Consider the following 16,893-nt stretch of genomic DNA (forward strand, 5'->3'; position numbering starts at 1 on the left):
ATAAATTCTACAAGGCTCTTTATTCAACATTCAAAAAAGTTCAAAAGCTAAAACTTAGCATTCGGCCGAACTGTGGTGAAACGTGGCTTGTGGAATTTCCTGTTGATTCTCGATGGCATAGGGAATTTTATCTTGCTGTCCTGTAAAAGAAAATTCAGACATTTGTTTTAATCAGTTTTAAAACTTAATTTAGACAATAACAGAAAATATACCATATTCTTCTGCATTGGCCAGCAAACCACAAGAGAAACTAACATTCCAGGTATACCAGTATTTTCCAATCACGGGATAAGCAAATTAGTCAGATTCTGGAAAATTCTCAGATATCTGCTCGATTGGCCAAGATTTGAAACTTGTCAGTTTCCTGCATTTTACAGTCCGGTGTTTTATAAATAAAATTTAAAGACAGCAAAACTAGAAATTTGACTAATAGATCTTGCTCTATTGCTAACTGTCGGATAACACAGCTGCCAACTTTGGAGAATTAGATTTCCCATGCCAATACAAATTCAAAAATAGAGGGATTTTCAAAAACAATAGATTTTTCATTAATAATACTGTAGGGATGTTTTCCCTTTGCAAAAACGTCACATCCCACAAGCCATCACTAATAACACCAAGTTGCTAACCAGTAGATTAAATTACTTGTTATTACTATGAAATCACCAATTTTGGATGTCGAGAGTCCGATTTGATGCCGGCTGTTTGGCAAATTGTCTTTTCCTCCCGAAAATACTTTTCGCAATCTGGCACAATAGTGACAATTTACATTATCCTTGTGAATTCTGGGATAAAAGACGAAAGCAATGGTAATTTTTCAGGGTAGTAAATTCTTTGGAAATAATCCCCCCCCCCAAACATAGGAAATAGGGATTTTTTATAATCACAGTCAAAATTTGAGATTTAAGAGCTTTTCTGAAGTCCGAGATAGGGAATAGAAATTAGAGAGCCCCGGAAGCTACGAGATAAGTATCGTCATTCCGTAGATTAGATGAGCTAATTAGAAGGGGGGGGGGGGAAGATCATTAAAAAAAAAAAAACAGCATCTGTACTTCGTGGACTCTTACCACAAAGCTGACTGGAAACGAACTCAGGAACAGAATAGGTCTGGTGCTCAGTATCTGTATTAAATATCAAACTGGCAATAATTAGATTAGAACCCAGATATGCATACTTTTGGAATCCGGAGATTCTCCCGAGAGAGAGGGGGGCCCCACTCAGACCCGATCAAAACAGATGAAAAAAAATTCAAAAATTTAAGAAGTTGAACATAATTTAATGTGTCTTTCCATGCAGAATGGAGTGATCACATCTATATACTGTTCATAAAACATAAGTGCTCCCTTTCGTAGATACCCCCAAAGCAGAATGTTTAGCACTGTTCTGCGACGAGCCCTCGGCTGACTGGAAATGTTCTGCAGTAAAAATCCCCATACACGTAATCGTGTTTTTTGCACCTTTTCTTCAAATTCTTCCGAATTGTTCTGCAGTAGCGCTAATTGTTCTGAGACGGAGATTTAGGCACATTCTGCTTTGGGGGTGGATACTATCTGTGATCGAGTATCTTGGGTATACGAACTCTTTAAAAGCAGTTTTATATTTTTTTTATGACGACATTTAATCAGACAAAACAATTAAAAACCTCAAAATACAATGCCACAACAGGCAGAATGCCCAACGAGGTGGCTGAGAAAAAGATGCGCATAACAAATATGGATGTCATATTTCAAAAATACAGCAACTAATACAAAACTGCGTTTACTGCATGGCTGTTAATGGAATACAATAATGATTAAACAGTAATTTCAGCAACCAAGGGTCATCCCCTGATTAATGATTGCCGAGAAACGATAAGTAACGAAGTCACGTCTTTGCCAGTTTATATATATAAATGTGATCAATACTTTTTTTATGGCTGCTTGACAGAAATTATCACAGCTGCCCTCTATGGGTGTTTTTTTTCTAATGACGTCCTGACAACGTGAAAGCTAGCGGAAAATCTAGTTTTCTGCCAAAATCCAGAGAGCAGGAGGAAGGGTTACAAATCCAGAGAGTTGGCAGGTCTGAGAACCATAAGTAAATGTTGAATTTTCATTAGCATTATTAAATTCCTGGAGAACACTTGTTTGCTACAGTCACGAAAGCAGAATTCAGTGCATTGAAAGTTTTTTTTGGCATATTTTGCTTTGGGAAGGGGAAGATCAACAAGAACTTATTTTATACCCAATTGCACATTTATTCAATACTAGCTATAATACCCGGCGCTGCCCGGGTTTTCTTCAATGTGGCTGTTAGAAACACGTGATATCTCCCTCTTTCTTTGAGGGACATGCAAACCGTGTCTAAGTTAACCAATATGGCGACGTCCTGCGCGACTCATGAAAGAAATAAATCTAAATTTAAAGAAACGTAGAAATGAATAGTCCCCCCCCCCTTTTTTTTATGGGTGTTAGGTATTTCGATTCCCTCCCCCTGAACTTCAAGTTATCTATTTCTGCCTGTTTGAGCTTCCAAAAATGCTTAATTAAAGCTGTGGAATTTTTTCGATGCACTTTACGGGGCCCATAACTAATTTTAAAAACATCCTAAACTATATGAATTTATGCAAATAAATATCAAAAGACAATACGTTTACAATAATTTTCATGCTTGAGAAGATATAAATAAAAAGTTGAAATCAATGTTATTACATGGATATCCAACTCAAAAGTAGATCCGGCTAATTATTCATATTTTTAATTTTCTGGGCTTCGTATCTCCAAGTGAATTCCATATTTCAAAAATCGAGAATTCAATTTAATTTTTAAAATTATTGATGTGGCAGGGACCCCCCCCCTCTCACTAAATTTCCGCATTTATGCAGTTAAATCGGCAATTTTAATAGTGATTTCTATGAGTATCACCCTTTTCCTGACCCTCAAAGCGATGATGGTGATGATTATGACGTCTATTCAAAAAGCCTCATTACTGAGAGTATATTGAAAATGTGGCAAACCATTATAAAGGCATAAACTATTATACATAACTGGCAGCATTAAAGAAGTGACAAACCATTGTAAAGACATAAACGCGTCTGAAACTCATCGCTAGGGAACCACGGTAACCAAAGTAAACGTTCGGAAAGTGATTGTTGAGGCCCAAAAACCATTGTTGCCGGACAGTTTTTTGCCCATTTGGGGCATTTGCCCTGGTCTGACGAAATTTTAAAGTAGCCTATCGTTCAAGTCGGGTCCCATTTGGTATATATGCAAAATTTGGCGACGATCGATCTAAAATTGTAGATTTGTATAGAGAACATACACACACACAGACACACAGAAAATCAATTTTATATATATAGATTTAATATATAGGGTGTTTCAAGAAGATTCAGATTAAAAAAATCATAACTATTCAGCTTTTAATCAGTTTTGATCGAATAAGGTATAAGTTGAAAGAGGGAAAGCTAGAGTTTCACGCAGTTGCCGACAAGTAATGCCAACGCTTATCCTTTGGCTGCCACTTCAGTGCTTGTCAGGATTGGCTTTTCCCACAGTTAAAAACCAATTCGGATGACTTCCCTTACGAGATTTCCAGCCCTCCCCATTCATCCAGCTACATTAGCTGAACTGAAGATACACATAACAGAAGCAGTGGATGCAAACATGGTTGTGAAAGTTTGGGATGAATTTGACTACCATATAGCTACACATGACGTGCATCCCAAGATGGACACATAGCACCCTAAATTTGATTTAGCCATGTAATATAAAATTAAACAAGTGTCTGTTCAATATATTTCGTAATATATGCATGTCAAATCGGGTGATTCTTTTTGAAACAACCTGTAGATTCATATGATAGGGTTCTCCAGCATAATCTGATTAATTATTTCTGACCAAAATTTTTGAATCGGCACACATTTTAAATTTGTTTTTTCCCTTTCATAGACCCTCTCCCTGACTTTTCAAGAATATTTCACATATTTTCTCCTAGCCAATTTCAATTATCCTGGCTTTCTAGGTTGAGGGAACCCTGTATGTCTTTTGAATGTATAATGTGATCCTTGTTGAACCTTCAATTTCCCCAGAATGCAGAGAACGGACCAGCCTCTAAAATTCAAGTTGGTGCCCCCACTCTAATTTTTACGGCACGGCCGGCTAATGTGGGAGGAACATAATCGGTTTCAGTTAATATAAGAATCATAATCCAGAAGAATGTATATGTTCGCGTTTAGGAACAGTTAACATGAGATATGCAAAACTAAAACTGGTGAGCACATATATTAAGACAAAACACACATTAGATAAGTTCTAAATAATTTTCTTACCAGCCGAAGCTTTCTACAAATAAATGCTTATATAAGTATTTTTCAATATAATCATGTGAGACTAAAAAAGATTCCACCAAAAGATTTACACCGAGGTGAAAATGTTCTACTCTGTGTTTCACTCCAATACGCTTAACTAGCAGATGGAGGCGACAAAGGTCATTTTTACTATACTGCACTGCTTGAACCGTAAATGTAAAATTCTACAGCTGGAAATGCGCAGAAAAATTTTAATGAAATAGCCTAAAAAACGTTTGACCTTGGTCATAATTCCTCAAAGACGATTACACAAGCAACATGAATGGAAAAACTTTTACAAATACAACGCCACAACAGACAAAATACTGGAAGAATTGGATGAGAAAAAGATGTGCATAATAAACGTGGATGACATATTTCAAAAATAAAAAGTTGTTCATAAGATATACAAAAAGTAAAAGTTGGTAATTTTGAATGAACCAACTAAAAACATTAAATCTGCATTATATAATCCTGATTCACTTCATAATGCAAAAAACACATTATGAAGGCGACAGGATTAAATTTATTGTGCGCACTGTGCAAACGCATGCCTTTATACAAAAGAGGCACAGCTGTCAATTAGGTCAGTGCAAAACAAAGTACAAGTCAACAAACAGTTTCCCATCGCTAAAAATATTTTAAGTTATTACAGCAGAAAATCCAATACAAACAATAGCCTATATATAAAGTGATAATCACCCATATAACAATGATACTATCTGGTCCTTGGCACCCTTCCAATGTTAACACAGGGTGTTTAATCAAAGTGACAGTACTCAGAACCACCTGTAGTCCTAAGAATGGCACACAAACTTGATAGGGGGACAACAGCTAAGGACAGCATGAGAATTCCCACAAAAAAAAAACTGTCCAAATGCTAAAAATAAGAGAATGTGGCAACCTTCCTAGAAATGATATTTTAGAATTTTTTCCGATTTTCGAGCTGATAAATGCTCCCCCAAAACCGAGAAGAAGGGGGAAACACTATTTTGCTGTTATTTATACGGTACGCCATGGGTTCTCCAACCTTTATCAGGGCAGCACAGAGCGGTGATCCTGACAAAGAGGAAAACTTTTGTTAAACAGCTCTGGGGAGCCAACAGAGCTTGCAGATAAGCACCGAATAGGGAAAAAGAGGGCAGCGCAGGCCGAAAAACTTTGAGAACCAGGGTTTAAGCTACGGTAGCATTTTTCGCAAAATGCAAAAGAAAATCGTAGAATGCACAAGAAGTAGTAGCCACTTTCGCAAAAATGCATACAGGAGGTACGAAACGAGTAGACATACAACCATCAATCATTACATTACTGGCTTGCATTCACACCATATAAACAAGTATAATATATATGCTTGTACCTTATACAACAAGAATACACTAATGTCAGTTCAAGAGCCAACTTGACTAATCAAGAATTTTATCTGGCCAGAACAATTCAAGGCAATAGTTCATAGTAATTTCATTTTCTTTCATGGAAATTTGAGAAGTTATTAATGCATAGAACAGTCCCAGAAAGAAAGCACCCACCAAAATTTCTGCATGAAAAATTATCAGAAAAAAAAACCACACACACAAACCACAAGAAATTAAAAAATTCATTCAACTTACGTGGAACTGTTTAATATGAGGTCTGCGACATTTTGATGCAGCTATTTCTTCAACCTTCATGATCTGAATAGAATCTGCTCTAGCTCTATGGCGAGCTCCCATATCTCGATCTATTAAGACATGAAAATTCATTCAGCATCAAGGCACATACGAGTATAGCTTGTCCAGGAAGAAAACTGTTCACAAGCAGAATGACAATGTTTCTGCACATACATCAGAAACACTGGTTTGTCTATCCACCTGCCATGTCATGCAAGATGATTTTCAAAATGTGTGCTGCAAACCTTTGCGAAAGGGGCGAGCTCATAATTTAGAAATGGTAAGTACTTTGAAGTAGAACGGTGACACCTCTGCTTACAAATTACGGCTTACTCTGCTTTTTTGTTGCCTTCGCTTGAGGCGACAATGTTTTATTGTTTATAATAAAACTTTCCGGATACACGTATCCTTCAGGAATTCTTCAAAATCTCTAACGTGGGAAACGAGATGTGTGTGGTCGTCAAAGGCTTACAAACACTTTTGTCAATTTGGATACACATGTTAACCTAAACAGCCACATTGCAAGCTGAATTTCAGTGCCAATCATCAGAACCAATCTCACTTGAATCTGATTAACTCATGTCCACCTTGGAATATTTTCCCAGATGTACCTACATTTTTTCCCCGAAAGTTTTTGAACTATTTCATGTGTAATGGAAAATTCATTGAAAAAACGTCCATGATTTCAGAGCAAGTTTTCTTTTAGTGCAAGACTGAGCATCAATCTCAAGTATGGAATTCTTTTAAAAAAGAAATCTTTTAAGACAAAGAAATGAGCTGGCCAAATCATAAATGAATGGGGTCATCCATCATCGACTGGGTTGTGTCACCAGCTTTAGTAGACTAAAGGTGTTGATTGTGCGGGTGCGAATACATTCATTTATCCTTCAATCAGTTTGTCTTTGGAATAGCATTCCCAAGTTTTTTTTAAAAACTCATCTTTAAATTTTGGAGAGAATCTAGAATAAATCATTCTCCATAGAAATCTATAGGAAATCATGTTACAGCTTACAAACATGATTCTGGAACGAATCATCTTTATTGGCCAAAGTATCAATATTTCTAGACTTATCTGGAGAACCATGCATGACTGATGACTGACACGGAAGTGACAGATAACTGAAGTTTGAGAACCATTAGTTTTAGGGACATTATTGAACATACTGTAATAGTGATAGCACAAATTTTCAATAAAACAATAATAGTCATAACTAACCTAGGAATCAGGGTTTAAGCTACAGTCGCAAAATACGAAAGAAAATCTTAGAATGCAAAGTGCAAAAGAAGTGGTTGCCACTTTTGCAAAAATGCGTACAGGAGGTATGGAATGAGTAGACATCCAACCATCAATCATTACATTAGCATTCTTCTAAAGCTTTTCTCCCCATTTTCACTTTTTTGCAAAAGGAATTTTTTCTTATTTTGCTTAAACCCTAGGAATAGTAAGCAGTCTGATTTCAGAACTTTTTCAAAGAACTGAGAAAACAATTCACACAAAACAAGTCTTGCAATAACAAATACAACGGCACAGCAGGCAAAATGAACAATGAAGTGGCTGAGAACTTCCAAATGATTTCACACAGACTGTGAAATCATTTTGGAAGTGCCCAAGACAAAGCTTCATTCAAGTTTGATTCTTGACCTTCCACTACAGCCTCAAGGACCTTGCTCGATGTTTTATAAATAAATACTGGTAATTTCATGTTTAATATTCTTTTATGCAAGTGCCAAAAAGAATATACTATAATAATATAATAAACTATTTTCACCAAAAACTTTGAGTGGAAGACGAAACAAACTCACAGGGCTAGACACATGTTTACAATGAAAAAAAACCCAAGCATTTCCACTGAGAAAAATGTAGGGGTCATCCATAATTTCTCTTTTCCATTGTGTATTACTTTCTACTAAATCCTTCAAGTTTTATAAAACACATAAAAAGTTGCAATTATTTTTCTTAAAAAAATGGCTCAAATTTCTCTGAGCCACCTCTGCCCCCGTCAGTCGACCTCAGTCGTCCAGCCCGGACCAACGTGGAGGTGGGGGTCAGGAGATTACTCAAAAAACCAGTCAAACTATGACATTTTATTTGAGATACATCTGGAGCAGTCTCAGAAATAAAATGTAAATCAAGCTGACGAGTAATCTAGTTAGTGACACCGGGCCATTGCGGTACCTTTCACATTTAAGGTACAGTTTACTTAACACTGGTACTTTTTAATGCTCATAAGAAAGGACAACCTCAGCTTTAAAAGTTGGTTCTGTCTATGAACATGTGCACTCATGTAAGAACCTTTCTGGTCTCATTCCCAAAGCAGAAGACTGTATTGTTCCACAAAAAGAACTCGGCTCAAAAATGTCTAGCAGTAAAAATTTATTTATAGCTTTTTCTATGCAGAAGAGTTAAAAATTTCCCCAAGATTGTGCTGCAGCAGCATAGGCTATTCTGTGACGCACATCAGTTTTCAGCATACATATTCTGCTTTAGGGAGAACTCATTCTCAGTGCACAGAACGTGAACATATTCTCTCATAATTTCTTACATTATGCAATTCAATATGTAAATGCACCATTACAACAATTTATGCCAGTCAACAATATCTATTAATAACAAAGTGTCAAATAACAATATATGCTTACAACACTGTGTCACAGCAGAGGAGACAGTGAGGTCTCTATATTCCCGGTACATGTTGTGGGTACCAGTCCTGGAGTTGTATCTCAACCATACTCCAAAATTCTTCACTTTTGTCGGAGACTTATCATACATCTAAAAATAAAAATCACATGTGAGAACACCAGCACAGAACACCTAGTCTAACGTTCAAGCTATACATATATGCAATGGATATGAATTAAACAAGCTCCTCAAAAATCCAACAACTTAAAAACTGAACTCTAAGAAATAGATTCAATAAAATCTGCACAACAGGGCTGGTTGGGACATTTAAAAATATAGAGTAATAATTGTTGGCAGACTCATAGATGAGCAAGTTATTGAAAAAACTGACTCATGGATCATATCTGTCAAAATTTCTTTAGCACCCAGAGTTTCAATTGAAAAGAAAAATTCATTTTCATTGAGCGTGAGGGTGCAAATACTCGAATCAGTATGGGAAAAACAATCTACTCATTTAAATAAACATGTGGCCCCCCTAACTAGACAGTGTTTTAAGACTACTTTCCCAGCTTTGAGAGAATGAGCTCCAGAAGCTTTTTTAAAAGTGAGCGAAAACAATACAACTTTTACACAATTCAATTTGAGAGATGAACAATGTCATGAAAGAATCCTTCGCAGGGTCTGACAAACGAAAACATTTTAGGCACCAGCCTAATTTCTTAGGAGCCTTAATCTCAAGTGAAACACTATCATAAATAAGCATCTGGTCTCTAACGTATAGAAAGCATACTTGCCCAGTACACAAGAGGAATATAGATTTTATAAAATATGATTTAATATAAAAACCTGTACAAGTAAAAGAAAATAAATTCACACACAGCAATGATTGTCGGCAGACTCATAGATGAGCCAGCTATTAAAATAAACTGGCTCATGGATCACATCTGTGATAATTTGTTTAGCACCCAAGTTTCAAATCGGAAGGAGAAAATTCACTTCCATTGAGGGTAAGGGTGCAAATACTCGAATCGGAACAACCTGATATACTTGAATACACGGGTAGAACAAAACTAATACACACACATCAATGATTGTCGGCAGACTCATAGATACAAGCCAACTATTTAAATAAACTGGCTCATGGATCGCATCTGTCTAAATTTGTTTAGCACTCCAGTTTCAAATCAGAAGGAGAAAATTCACTTCCATTGAGGGTAAGGGTGCAAATACTCGAATTGAAACAATCTGATACACTTGAATAGATACAAGTACAAGGCAAAATCTCCAATGAGGTGTCTGAAAAAATATCCATAACAAATATGAAGAAGAGATGTCATTTCTAAAATACAGCAACCAAATTCAAAATGCAATTATATAAACTAAATATTATATATGCACAGATGAAAATATAATACACTGCCCATAAAAAAAAAATTATGATTGTCTTATCTAAGAATAGACAACTTCTCGATTTACCCCTTAAAAAAAAAAAAAAAAAAAAAAGTTCCTTTTCTATATATGTGTGTGTGTGTGTCAATTATATAAAATTCCCCTACCCCCAAATAAGTTAAGAAAGCCAGTTTGAGATTTATTGCCAATACTTTCCGAAGTATGCTTTGAAAAGTATTTGGATCCCCCAAATTACAAAATCCTTTACACCAGGGCTGAACAAGTCCCAGACTTCACATTGTTATGGCGACTAATAAAATTATCATAAATTTTGCCAGCGTGCTCGATTTCGTTGGGAAAAATGTACTAAGTGTCAGCAAAATTTCATGGGCATCAAAGTTTTTTCTGATTTTGAGAGCCCTGCTATATATGAAGGGGTTAATAATGACGTGTACTTTTTAGCCTGTGGAACAAACACAGTTCAAGCAAGGACCTCACCCATTAGGTTTGATTTGGAATACCATAAACATAAAATTGTAAGGAGTTTAAAATCAAAATTAAACCTATTTGTAAGAAGAAAAACAGCTAAAACCATCACAAAAAGGTGAAAATTGAATTATTAGTACCGTTCATACCTGCAAGAAATTTTCATACCTGCCAGCTATTAAGATTTTAACAAGTTAATATGATTATACGCTTTTGCTTCTAAAAGTGATTTTTTAAGGAATCTGTAATATTGACGTTTTTCTGCTTATGTTGCAAACTGGTTAGAATTAAAATCAATGGTTTTTCAGTCTACATCACTCCATGGAACCTAGCTAAAAATTTCAACACGGTGAGAAACAGTGGAATACTGCTGGCAGTTTTACTGGAAGTCTCAAGCTGCCTCTGTATTAGACAGTATACTGAGTGATGCGCCAATCATTTAGCCTGCACTTGATGGATATTTTTCCGAAATTTACATGGCATCCTAACCCTATATGGTTTCATGAATTATATAGCATTAAATTTTTAAAATGAACTTGTGCCAAAAATTGAGTTTATAATTCATGCATTTTTGATACTTACAGTAATAAACAATTATTTTCTCAATATTTGGGTATCGCAGAAATTTGACCATGCCTGAAATATAGAATTACTTTTTAATTTTCAGTTATTCAGGGTTGAGAGTTTTCAGGATTTTTGGAAATTTGACAAAAAATAATAAAATTCCAGAGTGCGATATTATTCTATCATATAAAGTTATATTAATAATTCAGGTGACTAGAATGTTAAATTTTGAGTTATGAATATTGCATGATTTTCAACCCTTTAACATCCATCTAATAAATTGTAATTTTTTTAAAACGTTTCCACATGGTCAGGGGAACGACTGTCCCAGTGAAATCATATTTCATTTTAGATAAAAAAAAGTAGCGCAGAACATCAAAAGATAGACAAGAGAACAAATGCGATTTTAAATTATTTCCTCCTAATAAATTTTAGTATGGGATACCCCCCTTCTCTTCCCCCCCCCCCGTAAATTAGAAAACTGGTCGCGTCACACTTTTTTAGGAATAGAGTAAGATTTTTTTATCTTCCGAGATTGGCAGGTCTGAATTTTATAATACTGAGATCAAATATAAATGGAAGAAAATAATGAATTATCATTCAACATGTTCTTCGCACAAGTACAAAACTTGTATAATACAGTAGTTACTCGTTTTATCACTTATATTTGGCAGATGTCTATTAGAATCCCCCCCATTAAAGAAACTAACATTAGAGCTTAACTTCGGAAAAAAAAGATTTTAATGTATTCAGGGGGCCCATGGAGACCTTTTACAAGGTCCTGTTTTTGTTAAAATTTTCTTTAGTTCCTTCCCTTTTGTGAAAATAGTCATTAACTTTGTGAAAGTAACTATGTGAAAAAGCAAAATATCCATCAGAAAACAAATAAAATACCTAAATTAAATTTTCCATTACTTTCTATATTTAGATCTAGAATTTTATAAAGGGTTTCGAAACAGACTCAAATTTCTTCTACACAGACCCCTGGTATTGTTTACTTATCTAATTAAACAAAAAGATTTTTTTACAAAGCCAATCTAAACACAATTTCAGTTTGGATTAGTTTCAGTTTTCATTACAGGAAAATGTGTTTACACATATATATGAGCTGGAATCGCATCATATACCTCAGAAATAGAAACAACTTCTCCGTGACTTTTCTTGAGTTTCTTCAGTTTCCTGGTGAAATACCAAAACCTTGATTTTGCCGTGATCTTATCAGGAGCAAATATACGCATCCGGTACAAAGGCGGATTCTTGTCAGTGTCCGATGGCAACCTACGACCAATGATCTTGTATTCTCGGAGCTGAAAATTGAAAAGAAAAAAAAAACATGTTAATGTTTTGAAAAACTCAAAAAAATTTTTAAAGTGAACCCAAAATGCATGCAGATTACAAAAGAAATATCTAGTTTACTCTCACTATTTCAACGGACATGCAAACTGAGAAAATTCCAAGTTTCTAGACTGGAAAGAAAAACTTTTACAGAGATGAATCACCTTTTTCTCCTTTGCGATCCAAGTGAATGCAGCATTAAAAAAATGAGTTTGTTAATAACTTAATTCGTTACTAGAATAATTTTGAAGTTTAAAGTTACTTCACAAATTAATGAGAAGGTCATTCAGAGACAATACTCTTTGAATATTTCGTTCTTCCCACTTTAATATACGCCATTGGAGCCAGGGTTTAAGCTAGATAAAAAATTTCTTTTGCAAAAAGAAAAATGGGGAGAAAAGCTTTAGCAAAATGCTACAATGCCAATGTAATGATTGATATAGTTGGATGTCTATTCGTTCCGTACCTCGTGTATACATTTTTGCAAAAGTGGCTACCACTTCTTTTGCATTTTGCGAAAAATACAGCTGTAGCTTAAACCCTGATTGGAGTTGGAATTGCCGCAGCTGCTGGCACCAGACTTGCCCTCCAATAGATCCTTGCTGGAGGATTTAAGGACATCTCATTCCAATTATGGGATCCCGAGCGAGTCCTGCATTGTTACTTTTTGTCACCACCTCCCTGTGCCAGTGGCAAAATTACCACCATTAATTGGGTAATTTGAGCACCTGCTGCCTTTCTTGGATGTGGTAGCCATTTCTCAGGCGCCCTCCCCGGAATTGAACCTTAATTCCCCATCACGACCATGGTATATATAGCCACGTGACCTACCATTACTTGCAGGGTCCCATCTTTGAATGCAAGAAGCAATCATAGATGACAAGGTTTATTCACTTAAAAGAGACTACCAAGTGATTGATGGTCAGTGACCAATAAGGTCCTTTCAAGTCAATATTGACAGAAATCGCTGGCAGTATTTACCCCTGCTTTGGTATGCGATCGGGAAACAAAGGCAATTAGACGATCTCCACCAGCTGACATAAGACAGACTGCTCCAACACCATATAGCATGTTGCAAGTTTAATTCTCTTTGGTCTTGTCAAAATACACCGGCAAGGAAGACAACCCTTTTCTTAGCTTCAGGGATTCTCTAACTTGATCCACTCCCAGAGCTCGTTTTTATTCAGCAATTTTCCCTGTGAGGATAACACATTTGACAGAAATTTTACATAGTCAGTAGCCCTATGAAGGATTCCTCCACATTGGTCAGCTTAGGTGATTTCTCAATAGACACAGACCGTCCCGAGCCCCAAATATTCTACCAATGGCTGCATGAAGACACTTTGCAAGAGGCTAGCATGACGATGCATCCATCAAGGTTATCAGGATTCCTTTCAGGTTCCATATATATATATATATATATATATATATAAATAAAACACTAGACGTTATTGTAAATAGAACACCCATATCTACCTCCATTTCTATCAACAGCCCCTCAAATTCAACATACTTTACAAGGAGGAACACTATAAAGAACTCAATGATAGCACATCATGAACAATTATCACAAACTACTTTAACTCTGGCCATATCGCTATATTGCAATTTATCGCCAGTGAGATGGGTTGGAAGCGAAGGTGTTGTCTATCAGTGGTCGCCTCTAGTAAGTTAGGGAAAATATCTATATCCTCCCTTGGGTTCGAACCCGGGACCCTGCCAACTTTCCACACACATGGCATTTACTTTTAGAAAATTTACATGACAGTCTCCCCCACTCTACACAAGTAACGATAAACTACCTTAGATACAAATGACTTTGAATTTGGGCTACTTTTGTTTCACTATCAAAATTTCTACTGACAATGTACCTTCCAGAGATATGCTTTTCTTGAAATGACCTCCATGAATTGTGCCATCTCTGACTTCCGATCGAAAATCAGGTTTGTTTCGGCTAAGTTTTTTTGAACGATTCCATCATTAATGCTGCACACAAACCCCTCAAGAAAAATCTAAGACAGTAACACCATAATTAAGAACACTTCCAATATTGATCACTACTTCACTTGGCAAATGTTTTCAAATAAGTCACCAAGCCCATCACAATGGCGTGGGGTTACAGTATCTGTTCTAGATCCTACCCAGATAACACTAGTTGCTATTTACTCCGACTTTTCAAGCCACCTCTGCTCTTTTTATTTTCTTCCCAATGATATCACTGCATTGCTCCTTTTATTCCTTCCCACTTTCCTTCTGTGTGTATAGTTATATAGATTATCAAGTATGTAGATTGCGTATTATTTTATGTTGTACCTCTAATATTCATCGCATTTTTGTATACCCTTATTGGTTTATTCAAAATAGTATTTCCCAGGTTATTTTTTATTTTGTGAATATTTATTTATACAACTTTATATTGACAGGACTCAAAAACTTTCATACCCAGATTGTTTTAATATAACACACCCAGAATATTTATACAACAGGAAGGACTCAGTTTTCATACCTTATTTTGTTCAGTCTAGATAGAGATATTCTATTACACTTGTTGGTTTTCATCATTGTTATATTTTCTATGCTTGTTTTCGAGATGTTTTTCTATAAGTCAACAAGGCCATCGGAAGTGTTTCGCACAAAAAGAAAAAGATTTATAGGTGGTGACCAATAAAGAAAAAAAAAAAACCCTAAGTTTCTTTTCCTTTTTGACACAAAAAAATGTTCCAGACAGCCATGAAATTGCCACTGGACTTATCCTGTTGCCAACAGTTCAAAGTTCTGAAATTCATTCAGGCTTCCGGCAGTTGAAACAAAATAGCTCCATGATCTCTGAAAGTGGTTCAAAATGGTTTTGCAAGGTAGCTAATAGCTGTGAAGTCCAGGCAGTAGGCAACGGGATATAACAGGTCCTTCAACAAGCTGACCAGGTGCTAACAATCAAAACGAAAATAGTCTGTTGCCGGCCATCTTTGATGTCATTAGCCACAAAACTTTGTCAGATGTTCAGAATATTCATAGTAAGCCTCCTTTTTGCACTATCAAACTGCTCTAAATAACCCAAAAACCCCCCCAAAAACTACCGCCAAAGAAGCGGGTTTGTTGATTAAGTCGCAGTACACAGTATTTACATTGGAAATTAACCCATTGATTATTTTTTTGTCCCCAGAGTTGGAAAACAATGTATTAGGATATAAATTTCTTCACAAGTCTTAGGATACCTTGACATTATACAAATGAATTTAGCCAATTTTATTAAGAAATGTTTATATAGACCAGCGGTTCTCAACCTTTGACTCGCACAGCCCTTTCTGGTAAATAATTTCTATGGAGAAGCCCCGTAGGCCTATTTTTCATTCATTCAACAAAGTTACTGATTTATTATTCAAAAATACTTATTTTTTCCGAATTTACTGTTTTTTGTATTTTCTCGAGCTGACGCGGAGCCCCTGGGGAGTTCACACGGAGCACCGATTGAGAACCGCTGCTATAGACTAATGAAGTAATGCGGTCCTGACCATGTCCCCAATAAAGGGGTACCATACCTCAAGAATCCTCCCCCCCCCCCAAAAAAAAACCTGGTCTCAAACATGACCTCAACCACAAACTCCACTAGTCACTTGGACAGTATTATTCACATCTCAATATTAAAAATAAAGAGGAGGATTTGAAGATTGCACGGAAACCCCACTAGGCCTACTTCAAGCCACGAGGGTAACCAAGGCTCCCAATATTAACTAATCGAACGGTCAAAAAGAAATCAAATATATTCTCATTGATTCCATGATTTACCCACCACATTTGATAATGTATAATAATGAATGCAATCAATTTTGAGGGACTTGTGGTACTACATTGGACACGTAGTACCGTCATTATGGACCATGTGCGGCCAGCGGGTAGGGCCACAAAACGACCGACATGACGCTTTTTAATGGAAGTACTCTAGTACCTAGCCATTAAAAAGGTACTTCTCACAATTAATGATATAAAAAATCCAAAAAAAGATTCAATATTCACCTGTCCTTTAACCTTCATCTTTCTCTCGGGAAGTGGAAACGACCACGCGGCTCTTTTACCTAGACTGGTATTTTGTTCGTCGATGCCACTGATTTTGTACTAAATCATTATATTTCGAAGTTAGGTAGTTCGTTCTTAAATCTTCTTAATTTTTGAAATATTCAACTGGAGATAAAATCTAATAGACGTTAACACCGATTTGTTTTTTGGATAACTTTCACTTTCTCTCTGACGGATGGTTAAATAAAGCTACTGAACTATTCGTAATTTGTATTTTAATGATACTCTGGTGTAAAAGTACTGGTCATCTGACTCCGCCCAAAGCTCTTCAAGCGCTTTGACTCTGCCTACTTCTTTCGTTAGTATATTTTTATAACATGTTCTATGCTCTTGTGGAATGTTCTTTCTCTAACAGGGGATGGCCCGAAGGCATAAAGCCCTGTATAATTGAAGAAGAAGAAGAAGACTCTGCCCACTGCGTCGTTTTCAGAAAACGACCCGAACAGCCAAAG

General features: G+C 36.1%; 1 protein-coding gene across 1 annotated transcript; it reads right to left on the reverse strand.

Moving 5' to 3' along the window:
* Position 1: 1 nt before the first annotated feature.
* RpL18A (ribosomal protein L18A) lies at positions 2-16,509 on the reverse strand. The gene is made up of 5 exons (XM_089237822.1): positions 16,382-16,509; positions 12,160-12,339; positions 8,614-8,743; positions 5,935-6,044; positions 2-140 (listed from the first exon to the last, which is right to left on the reverse strand). The coding sequence occupies exons 1-5, from the start codon at positions 16,397-16,399 to the stop codon at positions 48-50; spliced, it is 531 nt and encodes a 176-aa protein (XP_089093948.1). The 5' UTR covers positions 16,400-16,509; the 3' UTR covers positions 2-47.
* Between the last annotated feature and the right edge of the window lie 384 nt (positions 16,510-16,893).

The sequence above is a fragment of the Pholcus phalangioides genome, unplaced genomic scaffold, assembly GCF_987345545.1.
Source record: "Pholcus phalangioides strain wild (caught in Gottingen) unplaced genomic scaffold, Ppha-v1.0 ptg000002l_1, whole genome shotgun sequence".
Taxonomy (NCBI): domain Eukaryota; kingdom Metazoa; phylum Arthropoda; class Arachnida; order Araneae; family Pholcidae; genus Pholcus; species Pholcus phalangioides.